Source organism: Myxocyprinus asiaticus, chromosome 3, assembly GCF_019703515.2.
Source record: "Myxocyprinus asiaticus isolate MX2 ecotype Aquarium Trade chromosome 3, UBuf_Myxa_2, whole genome shotgun sequence".
Taxonomy (NCBI): Eukaryota; Metazoa; Chordata; class Actinopteri; order Cypriniformes; family Catostomidae; genus Myxocyprinus; species Myxocyprinus asiaticus.
The window spans coordinates 10,066,073-10,087,967 of NC_059346.1; the positions used below are offsets into that span (position 1 = coordinate 10,066,073).

The 21,895-nt window shown below is 40.2% G+C and overlaps 2 protein-coding genes across 3 annotated transcripts in view; both read right to left on the minus strand.

Annotated features, from left to right (window-relative positions):
- Window positions 1-189: 189 nt before the first annotated feature.
- Window positions 190-10,280, minus strand: LOC127425410 (AP-3 complex subunit mu-2). Of its 2 annotated transcripts, none has more exons than XM_051671423.1 (9): window positions 10,181-10,280; window positions 9,424-9,721; window positions 7,539-7,710; window positions 7,296-7,433; window positions 7,074-7,159; window positions 5,602-5,735; window positions 5,196-5,403; window positions 3,886-4,030; window positions 190-1,425 (listed from the first exon to the last, which is right to left on the minus strand). In XM_051671423.1, exons 2-9 carry the CDS (start codon window positions 9,694-9,696, stop codon window positions 1,325-1,327), a joined length of 1,257 nt encoding a protein of 418 aa, XP_051527383.1. In that variant the 5' UTR covers window positions 9,697-9,721; window positions 10,181-10,280; the 3' UTR covers window positions 190-1,324. The 2 variants fall into 2 exon arrangements, with proteins under 2 accessions (XP_051527383.1, XP_051527373.1); XM_051671413.1 differs by lacking the exon at window positions 10,181-10,280 and adding an exon at window positions 9,814-10,039.
- A 1,038-nt stretch (window positions 10,281-11,318) lies between these two features.
- LOC127425275 (histone acetyltransferase KAT6A-like) overlaps window positions 11,319-21,895 on the minus strand; it is a 65,706-nt gene continuing 55,129 nt past the window's right edge. Inside the window, exons 11-16 of the mRNA XM_051671035.1 lie at window positions 19,546-19,639; window positions 19,196-19,427; window positions 18,235-18,427; window positions 17,459-18,145; window positions 16,953-17,211; window positions 11,319-16,782 (exon numbers count right to left, since the gene is read on the minus strand). Of these exons, the coding sequence (XP_051526995.1) occupies window positions 13,556-16,782; window positions 16,953-17,211; window positions 17,459-18,145; window positions 18,235-18,427; window positions 19,196-19,427; window positions 19,546-19,639 (4,692 nt within the window). The 3' untranslated portion in view covers window positions 11,319-13,555. The remainder of the gene's footprint in view (window positions 16,783-16,952; window positions 17,212-17,458; window positions 18,146-18,234; window positions 18,428-19,195; window positions 19,428-19,545; window positions 19,640-21,895) is intronic.

A 21,895-nucleotide genomic window follows, 5' to 3' on the forward strand; every position in this document is an offset into this window, starting at 1 on the left:
CTGATTTCATTTAATGTTGAATGAATTATGTTAGACTTCATCTTAACCAAGGTATTAAGACTCCAAGGTATGTTACATTAGGTAGCCTACCCAACCTGAAAACATATTCATATGTTAATATCTAAATAGCAGCATTATACACACTTTCACCACAATGTTGTTCTCCTGACTGGTAAAGAAATGCAAGATGCCAAACTTGAGGATGTTAGTTTACTCTTTTATTTCATAGCACTGTAAACAGTTGAATTTATCTGCCAAACAGTTCTGAAGAAAAAACAAAAGCTAAAACATAATTCTATACATCTTTTCCAGTCATTGTATACTGCATTCAGTATCTTTAATTCAACTAACCATAAACCAACATAACAAAAACATTCAAATTGCTTCGCGTTTTGAATGACTGGACGAATGCTGAAGTGTACGACTGTTTCCAGGGCTAAATTCAGAATCGCATACTACTCTTGTCGTACTAAGACGCAGTAATTGTATAGTAGTATGTGATTTCGAATTTTACCCAAGGACTTTTCTATCCAAGTAGAATTCCGGGTAAGACGAAGGACACTGGACATTGAAGCACCACAGATAGTGTCATGGATTGGTATGGTCAGTTATCCAATAAATAGCTTTAGAAACACTTTTCACAACATTCCAGCATAAGAGTTTGGATGAAGCCTGCTGCAAACAGCTTGGAATTGTTACAGTAAAAGTAAAACTTTGCACATGACCATTGTGGACGGAGGTCAAAATCAGTCTAATGGGAACATATGATTATTGTTCTGCAATACAGGCATGAGTCACTTATAGACTTGTTTTGCAGAGGAGGAGAGCAGAAATCAATACATAACAACAGAGTACACTACAGTTCAATCTTATAAAGAATGAGACTGAGAAAAGTGAGGACGGAATTACAGTGTGCTGTATTGAAGGACAAACATATACAACTGACAAAAAAGAATAAACCAAGAAAGGGAACGAAGAGAGGAAATAAGAGTTGGTAGATTAAGAGGAAAGATACCTTATCTGTCATGCAACTGTAAGGTAAAGAGGCTGCTAAAACACTGGATGCAAAGACAGTGAATTACTGTCCCTTTAACTTGGGTGGACCTGTAATAGCACATTTGATAGTGTTAACAACAACATTGCCTCTGTGCAGAGTCATATACTCCCAACAACGGCAGACAGAGTCTTATTCATTTTCCTGCATCAATTCTGAAACGCTTTCCGATGGAAACTTATCAACTCAAACTTGCTCCTCCTCTTTTCTTTGCCCGTTTTGACGTAACCCAATTGTTTTCATTATGGAATGGAAACAGAGAGAGTTCGTCTAGGTTCGGACCTGGAATTTTCCGGCCTTGGTCATGTACTTGATTCCTTTGAAAGGTTTGTACTTCTCGCCATACATGTCCAACCTATTTACCTTCAGACCTGTTGGGTGAGAAAGTGGAAAGCAAACATATCAGTTGCAAAACCTATATTGTATATGGCAACATGTTGTCTCTTTGGGGAAGGATTGTGAATGCTGAACACACTGAAATCAATAACAAGTTAAAATGTACTTGTGGTGCTGTCTTTCAGTGGCACAGCTGTCAAACCGTCAGTATCAAAAAGAAAAAACATCTGGCTCCCCCTTGTGGTCAGACGATATAAAAGTCACGAATGGTCTCCATTCATAATGCAAAATTATTTAAAATTACATCCCCACCCACAACCAAACATTTCCAGTGGGATACTAGAGCAACAATTCTCTGACTGAAGGTCAACCCTGAAAATTTCTATGTTCACATTTATTTTATTCACAGTTATTTTCCCAGAACAGAAGGCTCTGGGGTATCTCATACAAATTTGATATTTTAATGGACTAATTAGAAATTTTAATGTAATCAATCTTTCTACCCCTGTGGCACATTTCTACTGCCCATACTAAAGTAATACAATAAACATCCCGAACAAAATGAACTAAAAGTCTACGCATATTTTAATAAAAATGCAATCCATAGCAGCTGCTGAGTTGCATACAATATGTGGATATGCATGCTTTTTAATTAAGAACAGTTCCTTAAAAACAAACTATTTACATAACAGTTCCTCTATTTCAACATTATCCACTGGCTAATTTGGGGAAAGAGTGAGTCCTTTTTAATTAGTTGAACACTAGATCCTAACATTAAAGGAATAGTTCACCCAAAATTCAAAATCTCTCATCTTTTACTCAACCTTATGCCGTCTCAAAGTCGTACGACTTTCTTTCTTTTGCGGAACACAAAATATTTTTAAGGATATATGATGCGTGTTATTGTCCATACAATGCAAGACAATGGGATTCAAAACTTTAACCCTTGTGCGACCTTCGGGACATTTTTGTTTTTTCGATCATTTTGGCTGCGTTAATGCCAACAGCATAAATTTTGCCAAAGGTGTGTATTTTTGGGGGAATTTTGACATTTCAACCTCAGTTCCTATAATACATCTATAATACACTGTGTACACAAAATAGTTACACTCCATTGAAACACATTAAAATGGCAATATTTGATCCCAATGCCATTAATGCATAAAATCATGAATTCTATGATATTATGCTTTCATTCCGGAACCCTGGCTTCAAATGTACAATTTTTAATGTTTTCCACCAGATGGTGCCATTTTCCTCATGTTTAGCCTATGGAGCAGATACATGCTTTTTTCCTATTTTCTGTTCACTGTATTATAGAGCACTGCAGGCCAGTTGAATAAATGATGCAGCTAAAATTGTGTGGGTGTGTTGGTATGGATGTCTGAGTATGTTTTGTGTGTGTATGTTGAGAAATTGTGTGTATGTGTAAAAAACAACAGTGGCATTATATAAACAAACTGGCATTTAAAGGGTTAAAATCCTGAAAATAAATGAATATTTGGTAGTTATGATCAGGTCTCATTTTGAGTGAAAGTGGAAAATAATATTAATATATACAATTTTATGGCAGTTTTTTGATATGGACATTTTTGTCCTCTAAGGTCCTGAGAGTTTTTTTTAAATCTGACACTGCACAAAAAATAATAATGCATCTAAATCAATGTTGTTGCTAATCATTGACATATCCCAGACTGTGATAATCCCAAAAATACATTTCCCCTTAGCATTTAGTATATGGAAAATAATAAATTTGTGTTTTTTTTTTTTTTTTTCATAAAAAACAACAGTAGCATTATATAAACAAACTGGCATTTAAAGGGTTAAAATCCTTAAAATGAATTAATATTTGGTAGTTATGATCAGGACTGATGTTGGTTAAAAAAAATGTACTCATTGAAAGTGAAAAATAATATTAATATATAATATCATTATGGCAGTTTTTTGACAGGGACATTTTTGTCCTCTAAGGACCTCTGAGTAACTTTTTTTATTGATGCACAAAGATTAAGCTCCAAAAATGACATAAAGGTAACAAAGATAATCCATACGATTTAAGTGGTTTAATCCATGTCTTTTGAAGCGATATGGTCAGTTGAGTGAAGACAGACCAAAATGTAACTCCTTTTTCAATATATCAATAATATCTTGACATCTGCAGTCTCCTTGGCGCGATCATGACAGAAGTGTATACAGTGCTACACACAGTGTGTAATTGAGCTTGAAATAGTGATGCACCAAGGAGACTGCAGATGTCAGAGAATTATCATTTTTGGGTGAACATTTCCTTTAATGTCAGTGATCTGTGGGTGTTGTGTGTTGAGAGAGATACAGTACCTGTTCCTGTTGCTCAACTGGTAGAGCATGGCAGTACTAACGGCAAGATCATGAGTTCAATTCCCAGGGAACACAGAAACTGATAAAATGTATACCCTTAATGCACTGTAAGTCACTTTGTATACAAGCGTCTGCCAAATGCATAAATGTAAATGTACCTGAAATAGCCAACTGTTGAATCTTGAACTGGATGTTGATTGTAGGGTTTTCGTCAGGTTTGGAGGCTCCAGCCTGGAGACTCATTGAGCCTTTTAAACTGGGTAATTTCTGGGGGTTTATCTTACCCACATCCCATGACAAAAGCTGCACACAACAAATATTTACCATTGCAACATACTGTAAATATGCAGCTACTGCCACTTAAACTTTTAGGTTAAACTAAATTCAAAATGTTGGGTGATGCATGTTCTTTTGAAAAGCAAGCATTACATTTAGAATTCCATTCATGGTTAAGATTTTTACCAGAAACCAACACGGATAACACTACCTGCATTTGCACAACTATTAAGAATTGATATTAAATATTTGTACATTTATTGATGCCAATAATCCCATCATTACAACAGTTTATTAGAGAGAACCCCTTACAGGGATAGTTCACCGAAAAATTAAAATTCTCATCATTTTCTCACCCTCATGCTATTACAGATGGTATGACCTTATTTTCTGCTAAACACAAACAAAGATTTTTAGAAGAATATCTCAGCTCTGTAGGTCAAGCTCCAAAAAGCACATAAAGGTAGCATAAATGTAATCTATAAGACTCCAGTGGCTTCCAAATCATCTTAAGTGATCCAGTCGATTTTGGGTGAGAACAGATCAAAATGTAACAAATTTTTTACCCTATATTTTGCCATTGTAGTCTCTAGGCATGATCGTGATTTCAAGCTTTATACACTTCCTAGTGCTTGTCGCATGCACAGAGTGCTAGATAGCACTAGGAAGTGTAATCGAACTTGACATCATGATCGCCAAGGAGACTGCTGATGTCAAGAATTACTGTGAAAATTGGTCAGTTTTGGTCTGTTCTCACCCAAAACAACTGGATCGCTTAGGAAGACATGGATCCATTGGAGTTTTATGGATTACTTTTATGCTGCCTTTATGTGCTTTTTGGAGCTTCAAAATTTTGAACCCCATTCACTTGCATTATATGGACCTACAGAGCTGAGATATTCTTCTAAAAATCTTTGTTTTTGTTCTACAGAAGAAAGTAAGTCATACACATCTGGGATGGCATAAGGGAGGGTAAATGATGAGAGATTTTTTTAATTTTGGGTTGAACTATCAGTTTAACTTTGCACATAAAAAACAAAACAGCAAACCATCACATGAGGGAAAAAATTGGCAAACTCAAGAAGACTCTTCTGACATGTAATGATAGAATAAATGTTTGCAGTAAACTTGGCATGAACATTAGAGCCACATAAAGAAAAATTAACAATGAAAATAATAAACGCTTATGTACCTTAGTGACAGGGTCAAAAGTGTAAGTACCCTGGGAAGGATTGAGGTTAGCGTTAAGGACGCCACGAGGCAGCTGACTGCTCACCAGCACAGATTCCACAGTCTTACCCATGGTCTGTTTTGGGCCAAAAGTGAGCTCGAAGCGGCCCTGAGAACTGCCTTCTCTGAAGCTGATGTTGTGCTTCACGTACACTGGGATAGCCACCAGGCTGAAGAATATAGCAATAAAGTATTCAATCACAAATGCATATTACAGTCTTTTGAAATAACAACACAGGCACGAGCGCTTATATACAAACTTTGAGAATGGTAAAGAATTCAGTATATGTCCTGAGAGTATTAATAACCGTAAAACTACTTATAAAGGGATTCTTTGTGTTTTTTCAGTATGTTGGGGATATTCTTACTTCTGAGAGCTGACGTGGTAGGAGAGAAGGCGGAAGTTGCCATCTGGGGGGATGAAGGAGAGAATTCTCTCCGCTTCCCAACGTTTAAACCGCACACAGGGGTGGAAACTCACATCATCCAGCAATCGAGGGTTCTACAGAACAAGAAAGAGAGAAAGGAGGAGGTGGCAAACAAATTAAACTGAGGTATATGAGGAGGGGTAGATAAAATTACTCATTTGAACTTAAAGGGATAGTTCACCCAAAAAAGAAAAAAAAAAGAAAAAAAAAAACCTTATCATTTACACACCCGCATGCCATCCCAGATGCGTATGACTTTCTTTCTTCTGCAGAACCCAACTTATGATTTTTATAAGAATATTCTGTCAGTTCTGTAGGTCTTTGCAAGTGAATGGGTGCCAAAATTTCTACGGTCCAAAAAGCACATAAAGGCAGCATAAAAGTAATCCATATGACTCCAGTGGTTAAATCCATATCTTCAGACGTGATATAACAGTTATGGGTGAGAAACAGACCAATATTTATGTCCATTTTTGCTAGAAATTCTTCTCTCTGCCCAGTAGGTGGCATATGCATCAATAATGTGAATGTGAAAGTTAAAGTGGAGACTGACTGAGCAGGGAGGAGAATTTATCATAAAAATGGACTTAAATATTGATCTGTTTCTCACCTATAACTATTATATCACTTCTGAAGACATTGATTTAACCACTGGATATGGATTACTTTTATGCTGACTCATGTAAATTCTGGAGATTCAAAATTTTGGCACCCATTCACTTGAATTGTATGGACCAAAAGAGCTGAGATATTCTTCTAAAAATCTTCATTTGTATTCTGCTGAAGAAAGAAAGTCATACACATCCGGGATGGCATAAGGGTGAGTAAATTATGAGAGAATTTTTATTTTTGGGTGAACTATTCCTTTAAGAAAAAGAGTTTTAGTGCAGGTATTCTGCATTAATCAACCGTTTATGCTGAGTTTCTGCAGCAATATAGTCTATGGTGCCTATTGTCAGATCAACATTTTGGAATTTTATGTGCTGTCTTAGAAAATACACATAAATAGCGATTGGCCGAAATATTAGTCAGGCCATCTAATCATTCAATATTTGGCTATTGAGAGATTATGAGCATTGGCCAATAACTGTGGCTGCTTAGCTGATTAACAGAAGTGTTAGTTTGCTCTTGTGTCAAGAGGTAACCATCCTTAGACAGCCTTGTCAATGGATAATGGACATTTTTTTTTCTTCCTGTGAATAAAGTACATTTTGTATATAATAAATATTTTTTGTAATAAATTTAAGCAATTCTATGTTTGCCTATTTGCTTTTATAAAAATATATCACACAAATCAGCATTGTATCAGCCATTGATAACCCTTCTCTCAGCATGTGTAAAAACGGTAGAACACTTAACATTAACTAAAAAAATTTGAAATTCAATTAAAAAAATAAAATAAATGGATTCACCATAAATGACAAGGTTAGATCGGGCATCCCAGTAAGTTTCACACAGGCATCTATTACTCCCTGGATCTCAGCAGTGATAGTGGAGCCTTTGGGGGGAATAAAAAAAAATAATAAAAAGAATTACTTATACACTGGTTCATGATCTGACAGCAAAGCCATCTGCATTGTATGTTCATATCTATTGAATGTTATCAGATACCACTAAATAAGAGGACAATCTACCTGATTTGTCAATGATTGCATCGATCTCTTCCACCACATCAAAATACGCTTCATTGTTGGTATATTTGACACCTGTGCGCCGCCATGGTACCACCGACAGCTGGCCTGTTGGAAGCTGCTCACCGACATTAGTACTTCCTGTGCACAGATAAGACAGATAGGGAAAGGAGAATTTATTAGAAAGCATTCTAGATCCTCATCTTGATAGATATTTGATATACCATGAAATAACACAAATACTACCTGTGATGGTGTTCACCACTGTACGCAGGATGGTAGGCGGTTTAATGAGCTCTTTTAAGATGTTCGATTCGGTGGCCAGAGGAAAGCCATTATCCAACATCTCCTCAAGTAGCTCATAGACCACAACAACATTGTCTTTAATAGCTGCCTCTGTGCACACACCAAAATAGTCCTATAGGGGAAAATATAACACATTTGTTGTGTTTTGAGAAGTAATTGGTTAAAACAGGTCAAAAGTTGTGGTTAGTTATTACACTTGAGTCATTTACAAACATGACAATGCTAAACTGATAAGTAGTTCATGAAATTCAAATATGAATAAATACATATTAAGTTTCTATTTTAATAATATTTCTGAATGATTTTTTTTTTCATGTATAACAATGTAATAATGTTAATGGAAGTTATTATAAAGTTTTACACAACAGTTAGTTTCAGTCCTCAAATATGATAGCATGAGAGGTGTTCCAAGAGTGCTGATAGCTCACACCATCAGCACTGGGACGCTTTACTCTTTGTATCAATCCGCTTGTGTTCATGGCATTCCAAACATGTAAGAGCAGTGCAGATATGTGAATGTTCATTCATCTCTGTGACATTAAAGATTTGAGCCAGCAGGTGGCGACAAAAGACCGTCTTGTGTGTGCTATAAGCAAGTTGCGCACACGTTGACTGTGTGTTGTCAGTCAGTGCGTAAATTTAATCCGGAAGTGTCACTCCATGATCGCTCTGATACAAGTTTCCAAGTTGGGAGTGGACGTAAACTTACAACATGGCGGAGGAGAGTATGCCTTCTATGTTGGTGTCAAAATAAGAGTTCCCCAAGAAATTTACAAGAATGAAACTGGCATCCTCCATGTTTTCTCTCCAACACCAAAACACTTTAACATGAGAAACATTCGTAGGATAATTCCGATAGCACATATGGCAGCATCACTCCACAACTGGAGAGGATTACTACCATAATACAGCTGAGGAATAGAGTTAAACTAACAGCTGGTAAGACACAGGTAATCACACGCTCAGTCACTCTCTCTCTCTCTCTCTCATACACACACACATCCTTGTTTCTCCAATAATTTGTTAGAAATAACCCAAGCTGTCATTACTAGTTCTAAAGTGTGGTTTTCGAATTAATAACTGAGGCTTGAGTGCATCTTTCGAAATAGCAAGGCAGATCCTGTTCGGTAACAAGACAAGGGGGGGGGGGGGGAACAGTCCTTTAGTTTTTCCTACTTATTAATTTACTTATTTGTTGAACTGTTGTATAAAAGTAATATCACACTCATAGTTGTGCTGTGTTGTCCATCTATCAGCACCACTGTGATTACCTGCGGCACTCGGCTTGCAGCCTCAAGCTTGCGGCCATGCTGATAGCTGGACATACGCTTGCTCGTGTGATGCTGCTTTATTAACCACTTTGGTATCAGCAATCTGTTTAATTATACTATAGGACATCTATGCAACAAATGTAAGAATATATAAGTCCTTTTAGTTTTATGCTTTTTGGCCAGAAAAGGAGAGCAGTACGCTTACAAAACAAATCTTTAGGGGTTACTTAGCTGGCCACCGAGCTGGTTTCTACTGGTCAGGTTTGATGGTTTTAGATTAATTTTGGAGACTTGTCAGCTTGTGAGGCTGAGACACCAGCTAGCCCACCAGCTAAACCATCTTACACCAGCAAACCACTTCAGGCTGGTTTGAGATTATTATTATTTTATTTTTTTCAGCTGGGATGGTAATTCCTTGATTGTAGGACAGGTTCCATGGTAATATCATAGAATATATATATGGTAATGATTCAGTAATATGGTTATACCACCTGATATCTCACCATAGCAACGGAAGAGTCAAAGAAAGTGGTGATTATTGAAAACCCACAAACCTGAAATGTGTCCACCACCCGGTGGAGAAATTCTATGACAAACAGAGGCGGCACTTCGCTCTGTATGACGGCCACAAAGTAGATGCGGTGGCGAAGCACGTTAATCAGGTAGTGATGCGGGGTCGGGATGACCGGGGGCACGTTCTCCGGTTCCGTGGCACGTTCCAGAGCCTCGAAAAAGTAGTCGCACACGGATCGGCTGACCACGCTCTTCCAGTGCTTCTCTAAGAAGATGTCACCCGATGCGTTAACCAGGAATAGACTGTGGATCATCGCGACAGCTTTCGGACCGATGCAGCTGGAAAGACAAAACAATTAACATAACACACAAAGTGAAAGACTGCATTTCTAAACCATAGTACATACTGAAAAAGCAGATTTGAAGCCTACTAGGTCTTTAATGTCGTTCAGGCAATGCTTGAACCGACGCCTGCAAACATCATAATGGGTAACTGATAGGCCTTTGAGCTCATTTAATATTCAACAGCACTATCTTGTTACTGCATAGAAGAATAGATTTAAAATAGCACGCAGAAAGCTAGACTGTAGCAATAGGAACGGCTGGTTTGGTGGGTATCCGGATCACATCCGCATCCCTGACTCTGCATTCATATTTTCTCCTCCCCTCTCGCATCACAGGACTGTCTTGTGACAAGCGCCGGTGAGGATTAACATGGTTCATTCAATCCGCATCGCCGTTCCCTTTCTTTGGGAGTAAATAATATTACTGTAACTATGAAGCATAAATAATACTCACGAGTATCGGGTTTTATTTCCTCTGCCACTTTGCACAATTAAAAAAATAAAAAAAATAAAAAAGAAAAAGAAAAGCAGACCAAGAGCTGTTGCTTCCTCCGTTATTTTGAGACGAGAGAGAGAGAAAAAAAAACATGATTGTCATTAGCACTGACCAATAGCAAGCTGCGTATGGCATAAGAACCCGCCCACTCCAGTAACTATTGGTACACACTACGCAAGCGAATAGAAAACAATGCTCGAAGGCACGGAAACGTCCGTGTAGATCGTTGTTTTATTGGCTCAGGAGAAGATGCTCTCTAGAAATGGGTGAGCAGCACCTCGTCCAGACTCAAGACTGGAGCTACAGGATTCAAAGCGATATTGCTTTTCTTCTGAAACCAATTTTATTTATTTATTTATTTATTTATTTTTAACTCAATTATGTCATTACTAGATATTGCATGGTTAAAACAACATTTTCCAATTAAAACGACCATTGATAATAATAACGATATCTCTTTAAAACTGTAGTTTTGAATAGATATTTTTAAAACTGCAAAATTGTTTAACTTCTAAAAACAATAATGCATTCACAGTATTTAAATAAGTAAATTAATTTATTAGTAAGTAAAAATACAAACTTACACAGATGTGTGACCACAACTCGTTACATTCGAGGGTCAACTTCTAAAAAACAGAAATTCTCTGCCCATTGTCCTAAGACAGTAAGCATTTCACAACATCCTGTATTTTTACCTTTATCCCAACCAAGATAAAGGTAATTCAACCGGGGGGCGGGGGGCGGGGGGGGGGGGGGGGGGGGGTCCGATTTCAGGAAAAGAAGAAAAAAAAAACCTGCACATTAAAGAAATTATTTGATAAATATTCTATTACATATTCTCACAATTCAAAGAAAGACTCATAGGCAAAAGAGTCTGGGTTCCTGTGTCTGTATAGGATGCGAACCACTGCTTTAGATAGAAAGAAAAAAAAAAAAAAAAAACCCTTTAGTTAAATAAGATAAATGATAAAATTGTAATCGAGTAGCCACCCTGTGCTTGCACTGGCATGGAACTGACATAGCTGAATGACTTCTGCAAGGCAAAAAGCTGTGAAATCCCTGAAAAGATGTAGTTAAAAACACAATGACAAATGAAATGGCTCAACATAATTTATTTTTGTTTCATGTTAAAATGTACAGAGTATTTTTTTTATTTTATTTTATTTTTTTTTTTTTAAGTACTTGCTAAGAAAAAGAAAGAAACGAACAAATGGAAATACATACAGGGACAAAACAGAGAGGAGTGGAAGGTGGACGCTTACGACCATCACTGAGCGCCCCAGCTTGGCTCTCTCTCTTTCTCTGGGTACCAGGCTCTCTCTTGGCTTACAACTCACCATGTACAATTACAAAGGATACGAAACAATAAGCAATATAAACAGACAGAAATATACTGAGCTCATTTTTACATGCCTCGTAGATGTAAGGAAGTTGTCTTAAACACACACAATAACCAAGAAAAACAAAAGAAAATAACGCTAAGTGACCTTTAGATATCTGCTTTTCCTTTTGTTTTAAAATAGCATTAATATACTACACAAAGATAGAAAACTCTAGATATGAGATGGAATGGAAAGGTTAAAGGCATCTTAAATTCACTAAAAGTGATTTGTAATTTTTTTTAGTTTTGAATTTCTTAATAATATTACCCCAAGAGTCGAGCTAAAAAATATGCATTGTTTTTTTTTTTCCTGAAACAGAAGTGAAAAAAATGACAGTACCAATATCCATGTCAGAATTTCTCTTTTATATTTTAGAAAAAACATTTTCTCTACAAGAAGTCTTCTAAAGTCAAAAAGAGTCAGCTTGTGTCATAAAAGAAAGCTGCCCAGTCTGATAAAATTCAGAAAAACAATAGCGCACAAATAATATATGAAACGTAAGATCTTTGAGAAAGATTCGTCATATTGACAATGAATACTGGATCATTAAGAAATTAGCTGTCCATTGTCCTAAAACAGCAACCATTTCAGAACATCGTGCACTTTATCCTTTATCTCAGGTATAAGTGTTTGTTAGCCCATGTGTGCATTGCAGACACGGATCTACTTATTTGTACAACTCCTTGTTGCCAACAGCGATCACAACCTCATGATCAGCTGGAGTTTGATGAGCACTACTCACTGGTGCCACAGTAAGGCCTACTTTAAGAGAAATCATTAACCTCATTGGATGAGCACAGTTACAATACTAACAGCCATAGCTGACTGCTTTGCAGACATGCTCCTGTGTGTTTACATCATTTTTTTTACCCTCCACATTATGTAGATGGTGCACTATGTAGAATGAAGTTAAAAACCTTCCCTCTATTAGACTGCTGTGCTCTCTAGTGACATCTGTGGAGTGTTTGTGAAAGCGCGGTCTGTGCTGTGAACCAGGTAGTACCAGAATATTTACATGAACTAGTTTCAAAGGAATTCTGCTCGGTCCAGTCTACGGTATGAAGAATGATGCTTGGTCATTACAATCAGATATACCTGTATGCAACTCCAAGTGAAGCAGTCTTTTACCTCTGTTTTGGGTTCTCCCTACTGTAAAGTTTGGATAGACACGATTCCATACTGGGAAGACACGGATTTACAGACAATGGACACCTTCTGTATGCCGACTAGAACCCCATTTCAAGATCCTCCATGCAATTTCTCAAGTGGCTATAGAGCTGTGTATTTGAGTAAATGTATTTATGTGCAGGTGAGCAAACAAGCTTTAATCACTTTTTCCCAAAACAGCCACACACAAAGCATGAGGTCAGACTGAAACACAAGCATCTCAACAGTCATAAAAAAACGAGAACATGTTAAAAATAAAGTAAATGATAATATAATAAAAATAAAATACAAAATAAAGTCCATCTACAATTATTTTGTCTCTTTTTAGGTAAGGCTTCCTTTGTCAATTGAAGACTGTGTGCATGATTCAATGTGTTCATTAACAACTTAAATGTACTTGTTTCTCAGTTTAAAAAGTTAGGTTCACTTCTCCTTTAGCTGCTTTGATGCTTCGCCCTCTGTCTCATGGATAATGGCAGATAGAGGGCAATCTACACTTGCCACAATAAAAAGTCCATTAGATCATCTCACATGATCATCTCTCATCATCTTCCCAGCTCAGGCAATTAGGAAATGAACCCAATGGAACAGAGCTTGACGACAACATATTAAGAAAGCAAAAGAAATTGTCGCAGTCTCTATGTCCTCTTCCTCCATTAAGCTCACTTGTCTTTTTGCCTTTTCGCCCTGACTTTGGAGGGTGGATCTAAATGAATGAAGTAGAGATGCAAAGTTCAGTGGAAACATCTCTTAGCTTTCTCTCCCTCTGCTTGTACACTGGTGTTCATCTGCTCATGTAAGGTGACTGTTTGGGGACACCAGCATAGCTGTGGTGCGAGGGGCCCGTGTAAATCATGTTACCATGGTGATTGGGCTGCATAGGCTGCTGTGGGTAGGCCTGCCCTCCCATCATGCCCATTTGCATCTGCATGGGATACTGGGCTGATTGATTCATATACGGTGTGTTACTGTGGTATCCACTGTTCATCATGGGCTGCGGCATGCGATAACCAGCTGACATTGCAGCATTTAGTGGATTCATGTTCATAGAGTTGTAAGCAGCAGGTGTGGGCATTAGGTTTGGCATCATCCCACGCTGCACTGTTAGAGTTCGTGGGGAACCTTGCATGGTCACAGCACCAGAGCTTCGACTGTACAACTGCTGCTGGTGAGGGGAGCCAGCTGGAATTTGAGAGGCTTTGGACCGAATAGAAATGTGGCCTTTTACGGTGGCCATTTGGCCTTGCAATCGCTGTGTATGGGGTGGGGGAGGAAGTCCAATGTTGGGCCCTGGCATGTTGCACTGAATCAAAGGAGAGCCAAGATTCATGGAGCCAGAACTCAAATTGGGAGGTGGGGTCATAGTGGGCTGTGCCTGAGGCAGTGATGGGTGTGGGGAGGATGCAAGTTGTGCCAACCCTGGGTTGGACAGAGAAACACTTGTAGCATATGAAGTGACCGCTGCAGAATGCGAGTAAGACATGGCATGGGGGTCCATGATGGTGTTGGTTAGTTGCTGGAGTTTGGCTAAGCTGAAAGTAGCAGAGGGCTGGCCATAGCCTCCAGGACCAAAGTCCTGGCCCATACGGTCATATAAAGTCCGCCCTCCTCCTCCACTGCCTGCACTTTCAGGGATCTCCATGATCATGGGTGTGGAAGCGAAGCCATTTCCCATGCTGCACTGTGAGAGTGCTTGCTGCTGAGGTGGAGGTGGTGGTGGAGCAGAGGGTGGAGGCTGTGGTGTTGGGTTTTGCTGTTGTTGAGGAGGCTGTGACACCTTCTTCTGCTGTTGCTGACTGGCACTTGGTGGCCTTTCAATGACACATCCTTGTGAAGACTTTATATTACAACTTGGAGTGCTAGCAGAAGGGGGAGGTGGTGGGGGTGGAGGTTGTGGGACGCCACTACCACTGTTAGATCCAGGTCCATTGGTAGGCCCAGAACCTGCTTGTTGGATAAGGCTACAGCTACCCATGGCAATCTGAGAGCCAACCCCGGTGCTGGAAGAAGACATTCCAGGGGTTGAGACAAAGGAGCAGCTGTTGCCTTGCGAAGATGATGGTGTGACCGAACTAGAAGATGAAGATGACGAAGATGTGGAAGCAGCCACCACTGCTGCTGCAGCCGCAGACATGCCACCTCCATTACTTCCATTCCCTCCTCCATTTCCACCACCACCCATAGTTGAGTCATAACTGCTTGGATTGTCATAGTTTTCTGTGGTGCTTTCGATACTGCCCAGATCACTAAAGCCACTGTCCACCACCTGCTGGGAATGATCTGAAACTGATGGCACATCCATCATGGGGGATGTCTCCATGTTTTGCAGTGTAGGAGCTGATAGAGAGCTGGGGTGCTCTGGGGTTATTTGGGTATACCCTCCAACTGATCCCACTGCAGTTCCTGTGGGACCAGGCACTCCTGGTCCAGTCTCCATAGGACCAGACGTCATTCCAGGGCTGCTGACTGAGTGTACAGACTGGTTCGGTAAAGTGGGCATTGGTGGGTTGGGCATGGGGCTGTGCTGGGAGGCTCCACAGTCCTCCACCAGGGCTAGTGTTTCCTCCTCTCCCTCACCATGACTGTAGCTCTGGAGGGTGCGACAGGCAGCCATTGTCTCCTCGCAGTCCAGGTAGGCCCCATGTGACTCGGATTCCTCCTCCTGGGCCTCACCTTGTGTAAGTGACTGAACTGCCTGCACAGTTTCCAGATCCAGCTCACTACTGTGGTGATGCGTGTGTTGGTGGTGGCTCAGGTCATCTTTAAAATCAGGGTGCTGGTGTGAGTGCTCCGTATCCATAATGAGCACAGCCTTGTCCTCAACATTTAGAGGCTGCATGTCCAGTGGTTCAGAGGGGGCTGTGATGGCAGTTACTGTCTCTACAGCTGCCGCGGCTGCTGCAGATTCCTCCTGTTCTCGTCGTTGCCGTTCATCCTGACCATCAACAGAGCTTGTCTTTACCTCTTCCACTTCTGCATCCTCTTCCTCCCCCTCCTCCTGTTTGCTGACATAGTCCCGGGCCAAGTTTCCCTGCATGTCTAAAAAACCTTCACTGCTTTGTGGTTCTTCTTTCACAGGCAGAGAGTGAGCTGGCGACGATGGTTCCTCTTCTTCTTCATCCTCTTGCTCCTCTTCATCCTCCTCAGAGTCTTGACCTTTCCTTATCTTACTGCTGCTGCCACTGTCACTTTTCTCTTCTATACGACCATCCCCTTCATCATCGGCATCATGATCATCACTACGCCGGCTTCCTGAGCCTGGTGTCGTTGCTATTCTCCGACTAACCCTGTTATCACAATCTTCATCATCATGCTCTTCATCCTCCTCTGCATCTGCCATGTCTGTGTTAGCTCTTGGCTGAGGGACACTGGTGCTGGAAGACTGTGACATGGTACAAGAAGATGGACGGCTAGTCTTCTCCACTGCCCATGGTCTGTCTTCCTCCTCGTCTTCCTCTTCTGGCTCAGACACAGAAGGTGGTTTTGGTACAGGGGGAGGGAGGTTGGTATTTTTTGGCGGTCGGCCTCGCTTTTTGGGTTTGGATGGTTCTCTAAATTTCTGAAGGAAATCTTCCTCATCTTCTGAGTCTTTCCGCTTCTCAGGGTTAAGGTCAGTTAAGGTTTTTGTTGTCTTCTTACAGGCTCTGTCCTCCAGTGTTGAATTATCTAATTGCTGCTGAGCCAGCTGGTTCTGCTCAAACTCCAGTCTGGCTGCCTCCTCTTGGGCCCGCTGCAGGTAATAGCTGCGAGGTTTCCTGCCAGGTTTCATTTTAATCTTTGGGGGTGGTGGGTCCTCTGAGGATGGAACTGCAAGACTGGAGTCAGCTGTCTGACTGGCTCCACTACCAGGCTTCCTGCCTGGACGTTTCTTCCAGTGCAGTGGCTTGCGACTCTTGCCCTTAGGCCAGCCTTTCTTCTTCTTTACAGGGACCTCAGGCACCTCAGTTGTTGTGGTTTCTGAAGGTTCAGGTCTTCTCAGGCCAGCAACTGGCTTCAGCACAGGAGTGGGATCTGGACAAAAAGAGATATTTTTGAATTTGGAAAAGAAATAACATTACAGAAAATAATAATAATAAAAAAAGTGTGTAAACAGTAATAGAACAAATTTAGCAGTTCTATGTATATCTGGAAAGTACAACAATTCAAATTGAATCCCAGTAGGAGTCCTTAGTATAACTAACCATCATCCTCCGATTCAGTCAGACTGCTTCTGCTGATGCTCTTGGGGGCAGGTTTCATGTGTTTGCGGGCTGCTGTGTAGCGTCGGAGAGGGTTGCCGAACGGAGTCTCCTCTTCTAGTCTGGGCATGGGCCTCTCAGAATCTGAATCCACAAATGGCTCATCCAGAACCTCAGTGGTCTCTGAGATGGTCTCTGTCACTACACTGCTATGGGGGTGGCTGCGCTGACGTGCACGCCTCTTTTGTAAGGACTTCTGAGACTACAGGAGGAGGAAAGCAAAGGAAATTCTACAGTCAGAATTATCCACAGCAGAATCAAAAAGCCTAGAAGATTTGATGTTATGCTCAGTAAAGTAACAAACAATTTAATGTGAATAAAATCTACATAAAACTGTCATGAAAAAGAAAACAAAATTTAAGGCAAAGAATTATGTATCTTGTAATTATCAACAAACAATGGAACTTAAAGCTCAGAGAAAATGAAACAATTTACTTAACTGCACATACCTTGCATTTAAGTCCAAATGTGGGCTTGGTGAGGACAGGTGGAGAACGAGTCCTTAACTCTTCCTCATCTTCCTCCTCCTCCTCATCTACACTGCTCTCATTGAGAAAGGCTTGTCGAACTAGAGCAGGTTCACTTAGCCTTGTGCTGTGTGGCAACGATGGCAGGCCATCTTCAGGATCCTCGCCAAGCCTGCGTTTTGGGCCACGCTTCTTCCGTGGAGGCCGCCCTCTGCTGCGTGGGAGCGGAACTGTAGAGTGCCTGGGAGCCTCCAAGGTACAGGTTGATGTGGAGTCAGGCTCATTATCTAAGGGCAACAGGGTTGGTGATGATGTTGTGACCTTATTAATGTCAGTTCTATCCTCCTCATCATTATCATCATCATCATCATCATCATCTTCATCCTCAGGCAGCCTTACTTTGCGGGGTCGACCAGGCCCTGGGCGTGGTGCATCCTTCACCTTGCCCCATAACCAGTTTTTGGAATGGCGTCCAGGTCCGCTGCGTTCCCCATTAGCGGGAAGAAAAAGGGAAGGCCGTTCAGGACTGAGTACACTGTTGCAAAAAGAAGAGGGTGGTGGAGAGCTTTGGCTTTTGGGGAATGTAGGGAAGCTCTGTTTCTCTTCCTTCTCTTCCCGTTCTCCTGACACATGCCAAGAGAGCGGAGAGCTCTTGTGGCTGTGTTTAATCTATACAACAGATTAGTTACAGAGAACAGAAGTTAAGCTTTAGCATGTACTTGTATGTCCATTATGTTGTATACTTCATAAGATAATACCTCTTTGTTAGGTTCCCCCTCTCCTTCCTCTTCTTCCTCATCATCATCCCCTTCTCCCTCAGATACCACTGTGTTGGTGACGATAACAGGTGTCCAGCGCAAACAGTCTGGATCGACTTCAAGTTGCCGAGGTTTAGCCTTCAGTCGGGCCATGTGAGTGGCCACCAGCTTCTCTCTGCGCAGAATAACCACCCTTTAACAACAGGAAGAGATTTTAAGTCACCGGCACTACATCCAGGAAACCTGACTACAAATAATAAAAACAAAATAATATTAAACGATAATAAGTTCATAATGCATGTACTTATATTGAGCTAAAAACTGTTAGAGTAACACGTGCAATTACAAGCATGTTACTGACACGCTACTCTAATATACAGGACAAATTCCTAGTTAATATGCTGCAGCTTGCTGTGTTTTTAACTTTTAGCCTGTTTTTTTTTTTTTTTAAGGATGACATTGCACTCAGCCTGACATTCACAGCTACAATGTGAAGAATCTCAAAGAAGCCCATTGTTACTCCTGTTTGTGAAGAGTGTTTGTTAGAGGGGGGCTCTTTGGGTTGACCCCATCAACCAAAATAGTGTTTAAATGTTCCTGACGCCAAGATCTTAGGTTTGATTCCCAGGGAACACAGATTTCTTGAATGCACAAGTCGCTTTAGATAAAAACGTCTGCCACATGCGTAAATGTGAATTATTTCCTTTTGCGTCTTGTTAGCACTCATTAAACATATATAATCAGCCACCTCTGCCAAGATGCTAAAGACCAAGTAATGTGTACATTCTCGAATGTAAAAGTGTTTTATATTCAAATGTAAAAATGGAGCAAAGATAGCTGTGAAATGTTGCAGGATATATATGATTCTTGTTCTCTGTGCCTGCGTTTACAGATAATGTATGACACTTTTTAAGGTGTACAATGACATTAATCTAAAATTGGATATTGAGGTCTCTCTTACTGGTCTCCCCTCTGTTCCAGCATGTTGAGATTAAGCAGGGTGGCCGTGATATCTTGAGGGCAAATTCCAGTGACTTTGCTGAGTTTGCGGATGGTAAGATGTCTGTCTCTGATTTCATACAGGCATTCCAGCACTACACTACGCCAGTATGCCATGTAGGAGAGTCGGCCCAAGTCTGACAACGGCTTCTCTGGTGAGCCTGGCTGGCCTTCCCTCTTGGACAGCAGATAACCTGCAGGAGCCATAACAGTTTATTCTCTTCACAATAACTTCTTATGAATATCTCAACCATTTCCATTATTAAAAAAACTCAGACTGACAGGACAGAGAAAAGATAGTGTAGTACTTACTGAAGTCAATGAGGAATCGCCCATAGCCCTTGCGCTGATATTGTGGTAGAATCATGATGCAGGATACGTTGTACTTCTGTTGACAATGCTTCTCCTACAGAAAAATTAATAAGGTGAAAAAAATAATAATAAAATGTTAAGCGTGATAAAAGTGTCTATCCATGTATCTCACAAAATATTTGCCATGTATATTCTTTCGCCATATAAACATTTATACTCTAAGATACAAAGAAACGTTGCCTAACATTTATTTTTATTTGCACCACATACAATTTTGTGAATATAGCTAATACAATTCTTTGTACTGCACCCTCAACTGACCCTACAAAAAAAACAGATTTTTTTATTAAACAACTCATTTACTGTAAACATCCTCATGACTTTCTTTTCCAGGTGAATAATCAATACATAAAGGAAGATGCCAAAAAACACCAAAAAATGTTTCCCGGATGGAGATTAAGCCCAATCCCTCAATAACAAGGATTTTTAAAAGACCAGGTACAGCGTAACCTATAATGAGGTCGTTTTCAGACCTGTAGCTACAATTTTAGGGGCTAATATTGTTACAATGTTGCATTTTCTTCTTAGTTCAGTTTGCTTTTACAAAGAAACATTTAAAAACAGACCAAAACTGTGTTAGTCACGTCACATCAAATCAATTCACTTTTATTGTCAAACAGCCATATACACAAGTGCAATGGTGTGTGAAATTCTTGGGTGCAGTTCCGATCAACATAGCAGTCGTGACAGTGATGAGACATATACCAATTTACAATAACATCAGATTAACACAACACAATTTAAAGCCTAATATACACATAATTACACACAACACAATATACAAATAAAAACATACACTGTACAGTATACAATATAGATACACATTATTCAATAAAAAAAAAGTATATATAGTATATATAGAATGTACAGTAGGTTGTATTGTACTGTATTGACATTCAGGCTGTCGGTTGATAAGTTGTTAAGAGAGAATAATAATAATATAATTTATGACAGTCAAGTGTGAGATAGAGTAATAAAGTGCAGTGCTGATGTATTTTGATTGTGGGAGATCAAGAGTTCAAAAGTCTGATTGCTTGGGGGAAGAAGCTATCATGGAGTCGGCTGGTGCAAGTCCTGATGCTGCAATACCGCCTGCCTGATGGTAGCAGTCCATGGCTCGGGTGGCTGGAGTCTCTGATGATCCTCCAAGCTTTTTTCACACACTGCCTGGTATATACAGGTGCATCTCAATAAATTAGAATGTCGTGGAAAAGTTCATTTATTTCAGTAATTCAACTCAAATTGTGAAACTCGTGTATTAAATAAATTCAATGCACACAGACTGAAGTAGTTTAAGTCTTTGGTTCTTTTAATTGTGATGATTTTGGCTCACATTTAACAAAAACCCACCAATTCACTATCTCAAAAAATTAGAATATGGTGACATGCCAATCAGCTAATCAACTCAAAACACCTGCAAAGGTTTCCTGAGCCTTCAAAATGGTCTCTCAGTTTGGTTCACTAGGCTACACAATCATGGGGAAGACTGCTGATCTGACAGTTGTCCAGAAGACAATCATTGATACCCTTCACAAGGAGGGTAAGCCACAAACAGTCATTGCCAAAGAAGCTGGCTGTTCATAGAGTGCTGTATCCAAGCATGTTAACAGAAAGTTGAGTGGAAGGAAAAAGTGTGGAAGAAAAAGATTCAACCAACCGAGAGAACCGCAACCTTATGAGGATTGTCAAGCAAAATCGATTTAAGAATTTGGGTGAACTTCACAAGGAATGGACTCAGGCTGGGGTCAAGGCATCAAGAGCCACCACACACAGACATGTCAAGGAATTTGGCTACAGTTGTCGTATTCCTCTTGTTAAGCCACTCCTGAACCACAGACAACGTCAGAGGCGTCTTACCTGGGCTAAGGAGAAGAAGAACTGGACTGTTGCCCAGTGGTCCAAAGTCCTCTTTTCAGATGAGAGCAAGTTTTGTATTTCATTTGGAAACCAAGGTCCTAGAGTCTGGAGGAAGGGTGGAGAAGCTCATAGCCCAAGTTGCTTGAAGTCCAGTGTTAAGTTTCCACAGTCTGTGATGATTTGGGGTGCAATGTCATCTGCTGATGTTGGTCCATTGTTTTTTTTTGAAAAGCAAAGTCACTGCACCCGTTTACCAAGACATTTTGGAGCACTTCATGCTTCCTTCTGCTGACCAGCTTTTTAAAGATGCTGATTTCATTTTCCAGCAGGATTTGGCACCTGCCCACACTGCCAAAAGCACCAAAAGTTGGTTAAATGACCATGGTGTTGGTGTGCTTGACTGGCCAGCAAACTCACCAGACCTGAACCCCAT